This window comes from Elephas maximus, chromosome 27, assembly GCF_024166365.1.
Source record: "Elephas maximus indicus isolate mEleMax1 chromosome 27, mEleMax1 primary haplotype, whole genome shotgun sequence".
NCBI lineage: Eukaryota > Metazoa > Chordata > Mammalia > Proboscidea > Elephantidae > Elephas > Elephas maximus.
In genome coordinates, this window is record NC_064845.1 from 13,773,898 (window position 1) to 13,792,983 (window position 19,086).

Here is a 19,086-nt window from a genome sequence, read left to right on the forward strand (position 1 = left end):
ATGAATTTTATTCGTTTTTTTTTTTTTTTTTTTAAGCAGTGATATTTGCCACTGTACACATTGAATTTCAAGTGAAAAGACTACTTTTGATTAAGTTTTTTAAAATGTCTGCCTCAAGTGACGTTTATCCTTCTCCCCAAATACCAATCATAAATCTAATGAACTTACAGAATAAAATATGTGTTAATTTGAATCCCCAGATTCCGTTAGTTTGGATCTTTTACCTCTTTTTCAGGCCATTGACTTACAGAGACAAGCTGTTCTCTATAATACCCGCTTCCACAAAAGCCTGTAACAGCATTTCTCTATCATTCCACATGAGTTCCTTCAGTAATTTGCTGCATTCATTCTTTAAACAATACATTAGATTTTCCACGAATTTCCTTTGCAAAGTGCACACAATTATTGATTCACAACTGGGTATGATTGGGAAGGGCCAAGAGTAGTACCTGGTTTCTTCCTTCAAAAAATATACATCTATTTGAGAGAAAGGCACAGGTATGGAAAATAACCAGAGCATAAAATCTAGAGAACAATTCCAAGACAGTGTTTAAGCACATTTATATTTATGTGAGGAGATAGCAGTGGGACCTAACACAGGTCAGGTTTGATAAGGTTGGACCTTGAGAAGTCGATGGACCAGTGGAGACCTTATATTTGACACAACAGATTAAGAGAAAGCATTTGTGTTTTCTAGAGTCCAAAAGAAGCATAACGGAAGAGTTACAGGTAAATAATAGTGTGAAACAGAGAGTGGATTTCCGTTGTGAAACTACTGCGGTAGTCATAAGCATCAGAGCGGATGGAAATGAGAGAACTATATTGCAGGCAGGGATTGACAAGTCTTCCTGACTGAATGGGGGGAGCAGAACTGGTGATGGAGGAGAGGAACTGGTGGGGGGCAGGCAGGAGAGACTAAAAAATCAAAAATAACTTCAGGTTTCTAATCTGGGTTATGGTTGACACCTGGAGAAATTGGGAGAGGGTAGTTTACTCGGGGACTGGTAACTTTGTGGGCAGCTTGTGTAGTGTAAGGGGTATAAGCTTTATAATAGGACCAGTCAGTTTAAATCCCAGTCAACAGTTTCATAAAAGTGTGGTTATAGGCAATTTATGTAAACTCTTTGGGCTTCAGTTTTGTCATTTGTAAAAGGGCAGAAAATACCTACATTATAGGACTGTTGCACAATATAGAGATAAAGGACCTGCCACATCATAGGTAATTGCTGGTGATACTGTCTATTGCTGTTATTCAGTTTTTCCTGTTAAACTATATTAAACCAGGGATTTGAACTGGTTCATTCGGGTTTGAACCCCTGCTGAGAGTTTTCATTTCCACCCTCAGATATACTGAATCAGAATCCGGGGGAGGGGCAGGGTCTTGTAGAATGTAGGTTCTGATTCAGTATATCTGGGGTAGAAATGTAAATTCTCAGCAGGGGTTTGAATTTGAATGAACTGGCTGAAAGCTTTGGATTAAACCAAAACAAAAAAAGCTGGTGCCATCGAGTTGATTCCGACTTATAACAACCACACAGGATAGAGTAGAGCAGCCCCATAGGGTTTCCAAGGTTGTAACTTTTACAGAAGCAGACTGCCACATCTTTCTCCCGTGGAGCAGCTCGTGGGTTCCAACTACCGACCTTTCGGTTGGCAGCAGAGCACTTTAACCACTGCACCACCAGGGCCCGTAAGCTGGATCAAATGTACATATTTCTTGAGGCAGATCGATGTTACTGAAAAATCTAGGTGTATCAGAATAAGCTGATTTTTAGGACTAGAAATAACCTTTTAAATGATCTACAAAGCAACTTTTGTGCTTAGTCGTAAAAATACGAGATTGCAGTACGTACTTATCTACTAAGTTTGCATTTATGTAAGCTCTTTCTGAGGTTAGGCGTTCTAAAAAGGAAGAGGGCTAGTAAACGATCGATATATTCTCAATATTTCTGAAATTAGGATGTATTTTGAAATAGATGGGAGCATATAAGGTTTTTTTTTTTTTTTGGAGATGCTGCTACTTCAGTTGGAGGCCTACAATTATGTCTTAAAGTGGTAGAAATATGGTAGGTTATGACTTTTAAAGTGAAGAGCACAACTCTGCTACCATTCTTTTGTAAAAACAAAGACAAACTTTCTGTAAATTAACCAATTTGGTAGATAACTGTGGAGGTAAGATAATTAGGAAGACGCCAAATTGTGTTCAAAGTGATGGTCGAGTGAGATACGAGAAATTTCGCTGCCCTTCCAAGACCGCAGTCGTCCAACCCTGTCATCCAACAACCAAAAAAGGTTTCAAGCAAAGGTACAAAATTATTGCTAACAAGCAATATAAATATTACAAGTTGCAGAAATAGTTCAAAAGCAGCAGAGATAAAACACACCAAAGAGTCATAGCAAAACATTCGAGAAAAGTCTGCAGAGAAGAGGAGCTAATGGAAGAAGATTAAGGAAAAAGTGAAAGCATTCCTTAATGGTACTTTAGACACTGCAGGATGAGGGAAACAGTAAGGAGCTCAACACAGTGGGCACACTGAGGTGACACTGAAGCACTAGAGATGAAGAACATGTTTTTGTGGCACTTTTCCAAGCCCGATCTGATGGGGTCTCATGGCCCTGCAACCATATTCTCCAATACGTTTGAGGACTTCAGGTGGACCTTTGCCATCAGTCAGTGTTCAAGGCCATGGCAGTTCTGCCCAGCATTATATTTAATAAGGGAAAGATAGGATTTGTAAAATTAGACATCATTGTCATTTCTGGACACCGTTTGCCATGTGCTTTTAGTGAGAAAAGCAGGTAAATGATACATGAAGGCCAGAGGTGTTATAAAAGATAGAAAATTGCTCACTAGACTTGAGGAAAATCTATGCAAAGCCTATAGCAGAGAAGCTATGTCAAGAGTTACATGAAAACATGTTTCAAAACAACAAACTATATCAGAATAACTAGTATAAGTTTTGGGGTTCCTGGGTGGTACAAACGGTTAATGGCTCTCAGCTGCTAACCAAAGGTTGGAGGTTCGAGCCCACCCAGACGCACTTCAGAAGAAAAGGCTGGTGATCTACTTCCAAAAAATCAGCCATTGAGGTCTGACTGAGACTAGAAGGATCCCAGTGGTCATGGCCCCCAGACCTGCTGTTGGCCCAGGACAGGAACCATTCCCAAAGCCAACTCTTCAGACATGGATTGGACTGGACAATGGGTTGGAGAGGGATGCTGGTGAGGAATGAGCTTCTTGGATCAGGTGGACACTTGAGACTATGTTGGAATCTCCTGCATGGAGGGGAGATGAGAGGGTAGAAGGGGTTAGAAGCTGGTGAAATGGGCATGAGAAGAGAGAGTGGAGGGAGGGAGTGGGCTGTCTTATTAGGGGGAGAGCAATTGGGAGTATGCAGCAAGGTGTACATAAGTTTTTGTGTGAGAGACTGACTTGTAAACTCTCAGTTAAAGCACAAAAAAAAAAAAAAAATCAGCCGTTGAAAACCCTGTGGGATGCAGTTCTACTCTAACACACGTGGGGTCACCATGAGTCAGGATTGACTCCATGACAACTGGTTAGTGTAAGTTCTATAATTAGAATTTTTAAACTGTGGCGAAATAGAAGAAAGGTAATATTGAAGAAATAGAGGTGAATAATATAAAAACTGGGAAATTAAGTCCATGAAAGTCTCTGATCATGTGGGGATCTGGAAACTCTTGGTGAAAAAGTAGATTAAAATAACTAAAGTACTTTTGCACCAGGAAGGTATATCATCCCAGTGTTACCGACATGTTCATCACCTCATGGAATGTGTTGAGCATAATAAAAAGATGTCTTATTTATCTATAACTAGCTTTGGTAAATGTAGGATTATTTTATAATTTACTAGGGTTTTTTGTTTGTTTGTTTCAGTGATTAAAAAGGGGGGAAGAGAACACATTTACTACATAGGAATGCACTGCTGAAAAATAAAAATGTTTAAAAATTGAAGGGGATGGTAAAGGAAAATAAAATGACAGAGAAATGGAAATGTGTAGGAAAACAGCCCTTAAAAGAGAGAACCAGTAACAATTGCATAAGGAGAAATATCCAAAAGTGTTTGTGTGACTGATAAATACTTATGTATGTGTGTGTATATATATATATATACACAATACATAATATGTATAATATGTTATTATATGCTGTATTACATTTTATATATTTTTTATGTATATATACACATACCTTTTGTGAATGTGTATATATTTATTTATAAAATGGGTATTGATTAGAGGATTAGAAAGGAAATAGGATAATTGATACAAAATTGACCCTGACCCAGCCTCAGAATTCTTCTTAACATAGTGTTTGTGGAAATCACTACAATTTTAAGGCAGTCGGTATCTAATATGAAAGGTACTAGTGATCCTAGACTGTGTTCTAAAGTTAAAAATTCTGTGATTACAGTGGAATTCTATGTAACAATAAAAAAAAATAGCGAAGCTGAGAAGCATCTCACAACATGAATGAATGCTGAGTGAAATAAGTCAGTCACAAAAGGATAGATATTGTATGAGACCACTGTTATAAGAACTCAAGAAAAGATTTAAACACAGAAAAAAGCATTTTTTGATGGTTATGAGGGTGGAGAGGGAAGAGAAGGGGAAGCCACTAACTAGATAGTAGACAAGGATCAAGTACTGTGAAGGGAAGTACAATGTACAATACGGAAGCCAGCACAACTGGACCAAAGCAAAAGCAAAGAAGTTTCCTGGACACATCCAAACACTTTGAGGGACAGAGTAACTGGGGCTGGGGCTTGGGGACCATAGTTTCAGGGGACATTTAGGTCAGTTGACATAACATAGTTTATAAAGAAAATGTTCAGCATCCCACTTTGTTGAGTGCAACCTGGGGCCTTAAAAGCTTGTGAGTGGCCATCTAAGATACATCAATTGGTACCCTTCCACTTGGAGTAAAGGAGAATGAAGAGAACCAAAGGCACAAGGAAAATACTAGCCTAAAGGACTACATATACCAGAGACTCCATCAGCCTGAGACCAGAAGAACTAGATGGTGCCCAGCTACCACCAATGACCGTCCTGACAAGGAACACAACAGAGAATCCGGGACAGAGCAGGAGAAAAATGTAGGACAGAATTCAAATTCATGGAAAAAAACCAGACTCAACGGTCTGACAGAGACTGGAGGAACCCCCGAAACTGTGGCCCCAGATACTCTGCTAACTCAGAACTGAAACCATTTCCAAAGCCCACTCTTCAGACAAAGATTAGGCAGGACTGTAAAACAAAAAATAATACACGTGAGGAATGTGCTTCTTAGTTCAGTCAGACATACGAGACCAACCGGGCAGCTCTTGGCCAAAAGCAAAACGAGAAGGCAGGAAGGGACAGGAACTGATCGAATGGGCACAGGAAACCGGGGGTAGCAAAGGGGAGTGTGCTGTCACATTGTGGGGATTCCAACTAATGTCACAAAAGAATATGTGTATAAATTTTTGAATGTGAAATTAGCCTGAGCTGTAAGCTTTTGCCTAAAGCACAGTTTTAAAAAAAAAAAGTGATTATCTTATTCCTATATAATTTTATTTCTGACTTTTTTGATTTATCAAGGTCATTAAAAATCACAAATTGATGCTTTTAATATGCTCGTAACTCATCCCAGATATACTATCTAAAATCTGTATCATGATGAAATAACTTCATGTCTTCATTTTCTTTCATTATCATATTTGTTATGTCAAAAATATGTCTTGAGCTGAAACCCAGCTTACAGTAAAAATAGTCATTGGTATAGGGAAGAAAATCATGTAACAATGAAAGTATACATAGGTTCATATTTGTCAGAAATCTAAGATCCATTTTTTGTCTAGGTTCCTAGTTTCTTTTATTCATTCATTTCACAAATATTCATTAACTACCTAGGGCATGCCAGGCACATCGCAGAGGTTGATGAGGATCCATCAGAACAAAACAGACAAAATCTTCTGTCCCCTGCCTGGAACTTCATTGATTTTTTTCACTTTAGCAACCCAGAAGGCTTCGAAAACTATCTAGCTTTAAAACAGCATAGAATTCAAAATTTCACGTGGATTTCCCTTATGGCTGCGTTCATACTATCAGCTGTGAAATGAAAGCAAGGCTGTAGTAGAATGTATACTGAAGTGAGAATCACACAATCTGGCTACGTTTCCCAGTGGTCCTTCAGGTTCCTCTTTGTTTAGAGTCTACACTACCTTGTAGGAGAGTAGCCAGTGTAAAGTGTGAAAATGAATGCAAAAATACTTTGAAAAATGTAAATTTATATATAATCAGACTTTTTTTTTTTTTTTTTTTTTTTTACCAGAAACCCTAATGATGAAAAATACAGATCTATCCGGATTGGGAACACAGCTTTTTCTACTAGACTCTTGCCTGTCAGAGGAGCTGTTGAATGTTTATTTGAAATGGGATTTGAAGAAGTAAGTATGTTCGAGTATTTTCTCTCCCTTCTTCATACACCAAACAGTCCTTATGGTGTTGATGGATAATCATCTGAGTGGGATGGTGTTATGGATTGAATTGTGTCCCTCAGAGATAAATGTTGTAAATCCTAACCCCTATACTTCCAGTTATAATCCCATTTGGCAATGGGCTTTCTTTGTTACGTTAATGAGGCAGTATCAGCATAGGGTGTGGTTTAAAGCAATCTCTTTTGAGATATAAAAGCAGATTAAGCACGCAGTGACATAAGTAAGCACAGATGGGGGAAGATAGATGCCACACCACATGAGATCTCCAAGGAACTGAGAAGCAGAAGCTGAGAAGAGACAAAGACCTTCCGCTGGACCCCAAAGAGAAAGAAAGCCTTCCCCTAGAGCCGTGCCCTGAATTCAGACGTGTAGCCTCCTAAACTGAGAAAATAAATTTCTTTTTGATAAAGCCACCCATTTGTGGTATTTCTGTTATAGCAGCACTAGATAACTAAGGCAGATAGTGTTTTGTTTTGTTTTTTTAATTCATTGTTTTGGGAATCTGCGACACTAATTTCTTCACCTGTTAGTCATTTAAAAGTCACAGTGAATGAATTTTAGAATCACAATAGAATGCCGCAGCGTCTCACAGGGAAGATTCTTACCAATCTCAGTCCTCCAAGAGAGTCTGTCGTGCAACTCAAGGACCAAATGAGGTTCACTTGAGACTTAGCAAAAACCTAATTCGTGGGCGCACACGAATAGTAGTAGGGTGAAACCACCTGTGCCAGTAAGAAATGAAAAGTCTAAGTAAACCCGGAGAAGCTGAGTTCAGTTGCCACAGAAGGTTCTCTTCTGTAGCAGGAGAGAAGCATCTCAATGGTTTTGCTTTTAGTTTTTTAGGTCAAAAGAAAAGTTTGGTGTTTCTGTCTTCTGAAATTTTGTGCCGTATGCTTCACAACTTAGTTTAATTTTATGATGTGATAGACATAATTAGCAAAGATCATGAATTTTTTTATGCTTGTATGTTTATGGAGGGTTGAACGAAATTGAACCAGGTTGTAGAGACTCAGTATTCTGTAGCTGTCAGGATTGGCAAGGCTGTCGAAATTGTTAACGGGACATGCTGAGTTGCTAGAGAATTTGCTTCCCTTCTTGCCCCTCTCCTTTCCTTCCCGCCCCTCTCCTTCCCTTCCCAAACACTGTTCAGGCCCTGGGGCTACTGTGGTGAACTCGGTAATTATAGATGCCATCTCACATGGAGCTTGAATTCTAGTAGGTTAAACAGACGATAGATATGTGAACAAAGAAACCAGGTGAGTGCAAAGAAGAAAATAAGACAGTGTAATATAAGAAAAAGCTACTGGAGTGGCAGTCAGCTGCTTTGTAATGAGTGGTCAGGGAAGACCTCTGAGGGAATGACATTCGGGTTCACCTGAAGGACAAGAAGCAGCCAGCCCTGTGAAGTTCTCAGGTAAGAGTATTTCAGGCAGAAGGATGAACAGATGCCAAGGACGTCTGGCAGGAGCAGCTTTGGCACAGAAAGGAGCTGCATGTGGGGTTTTGAGGGCTATGGACTTTATTCTAAGTGAGGTGGGAAGCCATTGTAAGGTTTAAGCAGGGAAGAATATTTTTTAAGCTTACTTTGGCTGTTGTAAAGAGAATACACTGGATATACTGGGATAAGGGCAGGGAATGAAGCAGGGAGACCAATTAGAAAGCTTATTATTTTAGTTCAAATTTGAGACAGCAGTGGTTTGTATACGCTCCATGAGGGGCAGACTTTTTGTTTACAGCCAGTCCCTGAATTACAAACAGGACCTGTTTCTGAGTGTGTCTTCAAGAATTGGTAGGGAAGTCAGAACGGGCATATGGTTCTTATTTAGCCTTACTTGAGTGCAAGAAAGGAAACCCTGGTGGCGTAGTGGTTAAACGCTACGGCTGCTAACCAAAAGGTCGGCAGTTCAAACCTGCCAGGCGCTCCGTGGAAACTCTGTGGGCCAGTTCTACTCTGTCCTATAGGGTCGCTATGAGTCTGAATCGACTCGACGGCACTGGGTTTGGGTTTTTGGTTTTAAAAGCTGCGCGTGTGATGCAGAATTTGTTGTGAGTAGTGGTTGGTTCACCATCATTTCAGAGTAAGGGCGAATTTACATAACATTAAGGGGCAAGTAAGAGTTGTCCAGAAGTCAGGTGTTCATAACCAGGGACTGCCTGTGTTTTGTTCCCTGTGTTAGTGGCTCCTGGAATAGTGCTGGTGCATTTAAAAACCAAACCAAACCCCTTGCCATGAAGTCAGTTCTGACTCCTGGTAACCCGACACATGCCAGAGTAGAACAGTGCTCCACAGGGTTTTCACTGGCTCTGACCTTTCGGAGGCAGAGCTCCAGGCCCTCCTTTCGAGGCACCTCTGGGTAGGTTAGAATCATCAACCTTTCAGTTAGTAGTCTAGCACTTAAACGTGTGTGCCACCTAGGAACTCCTCTTGCTGCATTCAATAAATAAACACTTGTTGAATTAAAGATTGATAGCAGTTGGAATGAGAGAAGTAAGTGGACCCAGTATTTATTTTTGAAGCACACCCAACAGGACTTCTGGAAGAATGGATGTGGGGTATACGGGAAAAAGGAAGGAATCAGGAGTAACTTCTAGGTTTTGGTTTAAGCAGCTGAGTGGGTAGGGGTACCATTAATTGAGATGAAGAAATCTTGGAAAATAACAGGTTTCAAGGGAGAAATCACTAATTATCTTTTGGACAATTATAACTGATATTCTGTTAAGTATTCACATGGAGATGTCAAATAGACAGGTGAGTAGTTGTGTCTACAGCTCAACTTATGCGTATAAATTATGGTGTCATCAGCTTGTAGATTACACATAGACATCTGAATACAGAGAATTTAAAACTACAGGGAAGAAAAATAAGAGCATTGCTGATTTTGTTCAAGGAAATGCAAATTTTTGATATTCAAATTGGACAGGAAATTTGACTGACAACTGGAGACTGTGCCCGTTTCTTATTGTTGAAGTGTCATGAATTCAGCGGAATCAGATTTGTCTTTAATTCAGCCAATATTTGAGTGCCACATAGGGTGACCAACCGGTTGCCATACTTGTCCTGTATTTAGCACTGAAAGCCCTGTATCCCAGAAAACCCCTCTGTCCTGGGCAAACCAGATGGTTGCTCACCCTACTGCTAGGTAGTGGCCATATGAAACTTGCAGAAGTATTTGAAGCATAACCTTAAAAAAAGCCTACTGCTGTTGAGTCGATTCCAACTCATAGCGACCCTATGGGACAGGGTAGAACTGCCCCATAGAGTTGCCAAGGCGCGCCTGGTGAATTCGAACTGCTGACCTTCTGGTTAGCAGGCATCATACTTAACCACTATGCCACCAGGGCTTCCAATATGTGGAATCACAATTTCAGAAAAGATTAACATGTTTTGATAAGACTAATACTTAAAGGTTTTGACCAGCTTTGGAGCTGAAACTTCAAGACTTGTCTAATTGAACTTTTTGGTACAGACACTTTGGCCACAATCATATATTCTTTTAAGACTGATCCTAAAGAGATGGAAAGGGAGGGGAGAAGACATGAGCAGCATCTCTGTCTCACAGGGCCCCCTCTGAAGTGTGGACTAAGACACAGATCCAGATACCTGTTAGGCTATTTTTCCTTCTCTACCTGGTGGTGTCTGCCTCTCTCAGTGCTGCTCCACTAACAGTATGGGGTCAAAACCTTCCACATTTGGTTTTAAATCAGATGGCTGGTTTCCTTTCCCAGGGTTCATTGTTGATATGAGGCAGTCCATTTGTACTGTTTCTAAGTCATTGGGTTCCAATTTGTGCCAACCATCACATATATAATCATGAGAAATCTAGAGATGTTCTCTTTTCGCTCATCTCGTGCAACTACTTACGCAAGCGTGTGGGTTTTGGTCTCTGTTCAGTCTTAAGATGGAGCCAGTCATCGTATAATGATTAAGTCATAGCAGCTTAAATTCCTGCTCTGCCGATTATCTGTAGCACAGGCAGGTTATTTAACTTCTCTGAGCCTTACTATCTTCATGTACAAAGTGGATGTATTGATTTCATAGGGCTACTTTAACAAAATATACAAACTGGGTGGCTTCAAAGGACAGAAATTTATTCTTTCAAAGTTCGGGAGGCTAGAAGTCAGAATTTAGGGTGTCAGCAGGGCCATGCTGTCTCTAAAGTTCTAGGACAAGAACCTTTCTTGTCTCTCCCAGCTTATGGTAACCTCAGTTGTTCCTTGCCATGTGGGAGCATACTTCCGGTCTCACTTTCTGCCTTCACTTGGCTGTCTTCCCTCTGTATGTCTCTCTGTGTCTCTTCTCTTCTTAAAGGACACCACTCACATTGGATTAGGACCCACCCTACTCCAGCGTGACCTTATCTTCAAAGTCTCCATTTCCAAACACGGTCACATTCACAGGTACCAGGGGTTAGGAGTTCAGTGTATCTTTTTGGAGGACACAACTCAATCCACAGCAGTGGGGATAAATGTAATCCTACCATTCAGCGTGATCGTTGAGCACACTACCTGGAACACAGAAATACACAGTAAATGGTAGTAGTTTTTGTTACAGCTGTTGTTGTTGTTAGGTGCCGTCGAATCAATTTCAATTCATCATGACAGAGTAGAACTACCCCGTAGGGTTTCCTAGGCTTTACGGGAGCAGATTGCCAGATATTTCTCCTGTGGAAACTCTGGGTGGGTTTGAACTGCTGATCTTCCTGCTAGCAGCCGAGTGCTTAACCATTGCGCCACCAGGGCTCCTATGATGGATGATATATGTGACTTTCTGGCCTCTTCCAGCGTCTTTGGAAGGACCCATGTGAAATTGATTTTCATGTCATTACTGAGTAATGTCTTAGCGAGTTGTTCCCATTAGGTCTGCTACCACCAGGGAACACAAAGGTCATTCCCAATCGCGGAGTTCAGTTTAAATGCTCACAATTTACAAGTCTGTCTCCTGCACGGTGTTACTACCTTTTTGTCTCATTTGCAGTTGATAGAATTACGTGCTTTAGCGCTGTTGCTTCTCAACACCTTTGAAACTTGACTGAATATATTTTCATTTCACTTTTTTTTTTTTTTGGTAATTTGCTATTTTTACATTGTGAGTTTTGTTGTAATATTTATCTTAAAGTGCTCCAGTCATTTTATAGGTATTAATCACAACTTAGAGAATTAGGGTTTTTGGTTTATTTGGCTTTGCTTTGCTTTCTTTGCCCCACCTTTGTATTACTGTTAACAATAAAAAAAGCAGGGTGTATATTGTGTTATTTTGGGAAAATCGGTGAACCTTTTACACAGACTTCTAATCACGTAGCTATTCTTTAAAGACTTGGGTTTAGAAGATCTGAGGGTTATTATTTAACTTCTGATTGGTTTTATGTTACCCCGATCCTTCTGAACGGCTGTACCTCTAATGCCGTTATTATGTCACAGAGAACAGTAGTGCCAAATACTATTGTGGAGAAGAGTGTGTATTTTTGTAACTCTTAGGAGGCTTTCTGACTTATTCCTAAAAGATAAAATATTTATCTAAGGTCCTGTGAAACACATTAAATAAGTTAACTATTGCGTGCTAATGAGACACATTTTCTTAATTTTTTGGTGTACATAATAGGCAATATTTTCCTTTGTATAAAAAGATGACAGTAATGGTAAGAAAACAGAATGATTATTCAAGTGTGATGTATTCTACACTATTGGGTTTATGACATATGTTCGAATGACTTGTAAGCATAAAGAAGAAGTTCAGTTTTTTTGTAATTTTGTAATTCCAGGGAGAAACACATCTCATCTTTCCTAAAAAAGCATCAGTGGAGCAGCTGCAAAAAATTCGTGACCTGATTGCCATAGAGAGAAGTAGCAGATTGGATGGATCAAATAGAAACCACAAAGTAGAAGTATCTCAGCAGCAACCTGCAGCCAGCGCCCAGCTTCCTACAGCACAGCCCTCAGATGCTGTTGGGCTAACGCCGCGCCCAGGGAGCGGTCAGGGGCCGCCATCAACTCCACTGTCTGCTCCAACGGTAATGTTAGAATTAAGTCTTCCTGAGCTCTTTGTTTCAATGTGTTGAAACAGCAAAATCTTTAGGACATGTTATCATTTACTCCTGAATTTATGCCCCAGTTACTCTTCATTCTTAAAATCGTGCACATCCAAACTTCCTCAGTTGTTTCTAAAAAATTGGCAAATTTGTAACTAAAGTGGAAAAAATGACATTCTTCTATTTATACTTTTAAATCTTGTTGCCTGTTGTTTCTTAGGCAATCTAGGTTTTGTTCAATTTGTCATTTGTAAATGTGCCTGTTGCCTTGTACTTAATTATACAAATTAGCCTATGCCTTCAGCCTTAAAACAAAGTAACGGACTTGCTGGACAGTGGTGTGGCCATCAAATTAGCAGATCTCCTTTACTACATTGACACTTCTGGTCTAAAATTTACCTGCTGCCATCTACTACGGGGGCTATGAATTCCAGTCACCTAACAGTTTTCAACACCCCAGTTCAACAAAAAATCAGCTTCTTTAAGGTAAATAACGGTACATTAATATACTGATAGTGGATGCCAGCAAATAAGTGAAGTTTAGCTATTAGCACACACTGACATGCACTTCTGAAGAGCTGAAGTCAAACTTGTGATGCCTGACAGTCATTGTTGGTACACCTGAATGATCCTAGTTGGTGGGAAATTATCCTGTTTACCAAAGCCTCTTTTGAACAGAGGTCCTGAGAGATTCTTCCCCTAAATTCTCACCATCAGAAAAATATTCACGCTTCTTATGTAGTAATTTTGTCGACAGCCAGCTTAAATTCACATCCTCTTATTTTAATTTTAGTAATGCAGCTTGTCACTGTCCTCCATGTAGCAGAACTTTATATATAGTTACTTATTAAATCCACTCTTAATCATCTCCAGCTGAATGATTCCAGCGCCTTTAACTGCCAGCCTGATAATGGTGAGTCACGTGATTGGCAATCATTCCCTTATCTAGGCTGGGAAGGCGCCAAGCTTGTCCTTGAAAAAATAAAGAATAAAGGTGGTAGGGGCTGGCAGGGAAAGAGACAGCGTTTCTGTCCTTTTATATAATTCTTGTCCAGTGGTTTCCAAACCTTTTTATGTATGTGTGTGAGATTAACTCCTCTGACATACTCCCTTGTGCCTCAGTTAAGCTAACCTTTAAGTCTTTAAATATTTTTCATCTCATTAGCTTCACACCGATTTTATTTATAATAAATGCACCTAGTGTTTATTAATGCTTCTGAAAGACTGTTAATTGGATACTATTGAATCAACTGTGACTGATACTAATTAGTTATCAGATGATAACCAATGGGCATCAGATGAAAGAGCGTCCGATAAAATAGCGTATATGAAAGTTTTGCAAACTGTAAGAGACTTTAAAGTTTTGCCCTTAGTAAAATAATTTTTCTGCAAATAATCTGGACTATTTATCCAGTATGAAGTTGTCACAGAGTCACAGATAAACAGAACCAGTTCTCTCTGGTCATTCCATTTCTCAGAGCATTGGCTTCCACTCTTTTGGTTGCATGTCTTGTCAATAATAAAATATTGAGTACTTACCTCAATAAGTGTCTACTTATTTATAAACTATATACTTCTGTATTAGTATATTATGTGCCGTATACAACAATCACATAAAAATTAAAGGGTAGAGTAAAAAGTAAATCTAAGTAGCACCCCAGAGGATCATTGCGAGCACCTCCCTTGAAGCCTGTGCCTCCCACCTGGGAGTGCCTTAGGTCTCCATCAGTTTTACAGTTAAGATGGATTCAGAAGTGTAATTAACATCCTGCTTGGTTTTTAATATCTTCTCTTTTGGGTTTTCTAATTACGGTGTTATAATACATCTTTTAAGATTTCCTGCTTTATCTTCTGTTGAATCTCTGTATTAACAGTTTAAAACACAGGATACCAACCAGTCTTACAAAACGCATACAATGCACAAAATCATTTTGTTGTATAAAATAGCTCCTTCCTGAACTAAGTAAGTAGCAGTTTGTTAGTGCCCTGGCTCAGGAAGCGCACTCACAATCTCTGTGCATCTTCAACTTCCTTCCTGTTTTGGTTCCCTAACCTTGAAATTCAGTGTAGTTTGGGGTCTTTCAACCCTGTCAGTCACCAAAAAGCCTCTGGACATGCCACTAAAAACAAAGTGCCATTCTATTGCCAAAACAAATTTAGAGTTCAGAAAAAAAAAACTTTCTCAAAGACTTAAGCTCTTAATAAACCAAAAAACCAAACCCTGTGCCGTCGAGTCGATTCGGACTCATAGCAACCTTATAGGACAGAGTAGAACCGCCCCATAGAGTTTCCAAGGAGAGCCTGCCCGACCGAACTGCCCCACCCTTTGGTTAGCAGCTGTAGCACTTAACCACTACGCCACCAGGGCTTCCAAGCTGTTAATAGGCTGATCTATATATTGATTCCAACTCATAGCAGCCCTATAGAACAGAATAGAACTGCCTCATTGTGTTTCCGAGGAGCGACTGGTGGATGTGAACTGTGGACCTTTTGGTTAGCCACCCTGAGCTCTTAATCGCTGTGCCACCAGGGCTCCAGTATTATCAACTCTTATTACTCTAGTTACAAACTGTCTTTTTCAGTATTCCTTAAGGGAGTTGGGAGAAATTAGAATGAAGTTTGTTTGTTTGTTTATAGTGAAGTCTTGTTTATCCGTGAATCACTTGAATACACATTTTTTAAAAAGATTTTGTTTAATTTTGCATCACCGGTAGTTGCTGTATTACAGTATTTAACAATTACTTTTTCTGACTTGCACATTTTCAGTGGGAATACTAATTGAAAATTTAAATGCACCAAAGTCAGGCAGCAAGAGAGAGATTAAAAAAAAAAAAAAAAAATTAACCTGTATGTAAACTGTATAAATCCTGAACAGTGGGAGCTTTATTTATGTTGATAATAATATTTCTCTGATTTAGAAATATATGACAAGGTATAGTCACTGTCATGAATTGAATTATGTCCCCCAAAAGGTGTGTATCAGTTTGGCTGGACCATGATTCCCGGTATTGTGTGATTTTCCTATATGTTGTAAACCCTGCCTCTATGATGTTAATGAGGGAGGATGGGCTGGGCGGTAGTTGTGTTAGTGAGGCAGGACTTGATCTACAAGATTGGATTGTGTCTTGAGGCAATCTCTTGAGATACATAAGAGGGAAGTGAGCAGAGAGATAGGGGGACCTCATACGACCAAGAAGGTGGTGCAGAGAGCAGAGCGCGTCCTTTGGACCCGGCGTCCCTGTGCAGAGAAACTTCTAATCCTGGGAAACGTTGATGAGAAGGCCAACAGAACGAGACTGCCTTCCCCTGGAGCTAACACCCAGAATTTGGACTGTTAGCCTACTTTAGTGTGAGGAGATAAATTTCTCTTTGTTAAAGCGGTCCCTTTGTGGTATTTCTGTTATAGCAGCATTAGATAACTAAGATAGTCACTGATGTTGAAATTTGCCCTTAAGCTTTTTCTTCAAGGTATGAAGTACTGAAATATGTTGGTATTCAATAAATGATGGTGGTAGTGTTAGAAAGTTATTTTGGGAAGATTTCTGTTCTATTCAGCCTATAGAATTTAATTATGTGTCTAAAGGAATATCAGTCTTGTAATAATGACATTAAAAATGAAATTAATTTAACCAAGGGTACTCTGTCATTTTGGCATCTCTGTATCTGTTTCTGGCCTCCAGAGGAGTATTTGTTCAACAGTGGGAGCTTCCTCTCCAAGTCCTGCCTGGGTGTTAAAAGCATCGTGTCAGAATCTTAGTACGTTTTTTAACTCTTCCCTGCACTGTGGGCCCCAAGGATTATTTCCTTCGTTATATGTTGACTGAGATAAAAAAAAATTAAATCCTCATGACCTATTAGTTAAATGAGAGATTTGTTATTTTATTATTTTAATAAATCTTGTAGCTGCTCGAGTGAAGCAAGAAAATGAAATTACAAGCTGTTACTTCCCTGCTAGGTCCCAGTGATTGTGACTAGCTTGGGTCAGTCCAAGCACATGAGAGCATCGCTTATCCAATCGGTAGCGATTCCGAACCTAGGGAGACTTAACAGGAAAACAAGTTTTAGCTTGTCTGTGGCCATTGTGTGATTGGCATTACAGAGGTGGGGTGTGGGAAGCCTTAAGGAGCAGTCAAAGAAAGCAGAGAAAGGTTTAAGAGTTAAGCATTCCTAAAACACCTCTCTGATATCTCATTTTTTAAATCAGCTTTTATTTTTATCAAAGTTACTACACAGGTTTAAGTCTCATACCACATGCCTTTTATGGGTCTGCTGAGGGCTGTCTTTGGGTCATCCTCACTTCAGGATCCATGCTGACAGAGTTCCCACAACTTGAAACTTTGTTGGTCACTGCGGCGAATAGCATGTTAGCTCTTAAAGCCTCTGCCCAGAGATAACACATGTCATTTGGGCTCACATTTCACTGGCCAAAGTGTACCACATCATCCTCCTAAGGGTCAAGGGAGTGTAATCCTACCGTGTGGCTGCAAGGGCCTCAGAAACATTTGGTGAACAGCACGTGGGACTACCGCTGCATTCTGGGAGCTGAATGGGAAAAGGAGCTAGGGTGGGGGAACCTCAAATACAGGGTATAAACTTTCCTTTTTTGGTACCGGGTCCTTGCCTTCAGGTATGTTTGATGTCCCCCTTTCACAGACCTTTGTGTTAGTCTCTTGAGTAAGGAACTTCCCTTCCTCTGATGAGTGGGAAGAGTGCTATCAGCCTGCTGTGCAGAGTGGGGTAGGGATCTGGGGCTCTAGTTCTTTCCTTTTTTTTTTTTTTAGTTGTCCTTTAAGTGAAAGTTTACAGTTCACGTCAGTTTCTCATACAAAAACATATGCGCATGGTTATCTGACCCTGGTTACTCTCCCTATAATGTGACAGCACATTCCTTCTCTCCACCCTGTATTTCCCTTGTCCATTCAGTCAGCCACTGTCCCCCTCTGCATTCTCATCTCACTTCCGGACAGGAACTGCCCACTTAGTCTTGTGTCTACTTGAGCTAAGAAGCACGCTCCTCATCAGTATCATCTTACGTCATATAGTCCAGTCTAATCTTTGTCTGAAGAGTTGACTTCAGAAATGGTTTTAGTTTTGGGCTAACAGAGAGTCCAGGAACCATGTCCTCTGGGGTCCCTCCAGTCTCAGACCATTAAGTCTGGTCTTTTTACTAGAATTTCAGGTCACTTTTCTCCTGCTCCATCAGGGACTGTCTGTTGTGTTCCCTGTCAGGGCAGCCATTGGTGGTAGCCGGGTACCATCTAGTTCTTCTGGTCTCAGGCTGATGGAGTCTCTGGTTTGTATGGCCCTTTGTGTCTGACCAATTCTTAAACACACTTTCAACCAGTGTTCTTATTTTTCATGTCCCTTTGCCACTATTCCAGAGATACCACCTGATCCTTTAGGGGAGTCTGTGATCCAAACCAGTCTAATTTTCAGGTTTCAACAAAGCCAGTATAGATCTTAGCTTTCTAGGATCTGCTAAGTTACTTATTCATCTTCTTTGTGGCTTTCAAAATTTTGTTGAGATTTTGTTGCTGTTGCCTTTTCCCCTGCTCTTTTTGTTCCTGTGAGTTACACCTGTAAAATACATGCCTTTGCTTTCATTTAAGTAAACCCTGTAATTTTGGTTCTGAGTGGAGGTGAGCTGCATGTACCTTAAATGAAGCCTTTCGCATCTCTTTAGGTTAGGAACAGTTACTTTTTGAGTATCAAAGACCTGTTTATGGGACAAAGGGCAGAATAGATATATCATTGTAGGCATTGAACATGGCAAATAGCAAGCAAGTGTGCTTGTGTACCTGTGTGTGTGTGTCCTCTCCATAAAACATTGCAGCAGAGCTCAGCACACTCTTCCATTGTAAATACAGGTTTTTAACATTGATTTTCTGTTGGCTAAGTTATCTGAAGAGGTCCTTCTCAGTTCTTGGGCCCTAGTTTCTCTATTATTGCATTTTTTGTTTTGCAGAGGTTACCGCGTTGCTATGAATTGCTGACCATTGTCTTAAAAACAAAAACAGGTGCTACTGAGTCCACTCTGACTCATGGCCACCCATGTGTGTTAGAGAACTGCGCTCCATAGGTTTTCAATGGCTGATTTTTTGGAAGTAGATCACCAGGTCCTTAGATCTACCAAAAGGTTGATGCTTTGAGCCCCCACCGTGTTGATTAGGAGGAAGCCCAGTGTTTCCTGAAGACCTTCCTTCTCAGTGATTCCTGCTCAGAGTCCTGGGATGCTGGGTGGGGATAGGGAAATGGAGAGAGTACTCTCCCAAATAGCATGAGCTGTTACTTGCCGCTCTGAGATTCTTGTGCTCCGGAGTTCACTGCCCTCACCATCCCTCTATTCCATTGGCCAGCATTGTTGTGCTGCCCTGAGGTTGCTCCCCAGAGACGTGGCCAGGCTTCTGCAACCTCCTTTGGAACTGCCAAGCTCCCTGCACACCTCCTCCTGAGCTCTTCCAGAGAGGTTTCCCATAACAGAGCTTTAGGACCCTGGTGAAACAATCTCTCATATGGCAGCCCTACCTTTCCTTCCCAGAACGAAAAGGCGAGGGCAGGTGGGA

The 19,086-nt window shown here is 40.4% G+C and overlaps 1 protein-coding gene across 3 annotated transcripts in view; it reads left to right on the forward strand.

Annotated features, from left to right (window-relative positions):
• NGLY1 (N-glycanase 1) overlaps nucleotides 1-19,086 on the forward strand; it is a 65,256-nt gene that overhangs the window by 2,111 nt on the left and 44,059 nt on the right. For all 3 annotated transcript variants that reach the window (XM_049870799.1, XM_049870800.1, XM_049870801.1), the window contains exons 2-3: nucleotides 6,332-6,446; nucleotides 12,257-12,505. In XM_049870799.1, the coding sequence (XP_049726756.1) occupies nucleotides 6,332-6,446; nucleotides 12,257-12,505 (364 nt within the window). The remainder of the gene's footprint in view (nucleotides 1-6,331; nucleotides 6,447-12,256; nucleotides 12,506-19,086) is intronic.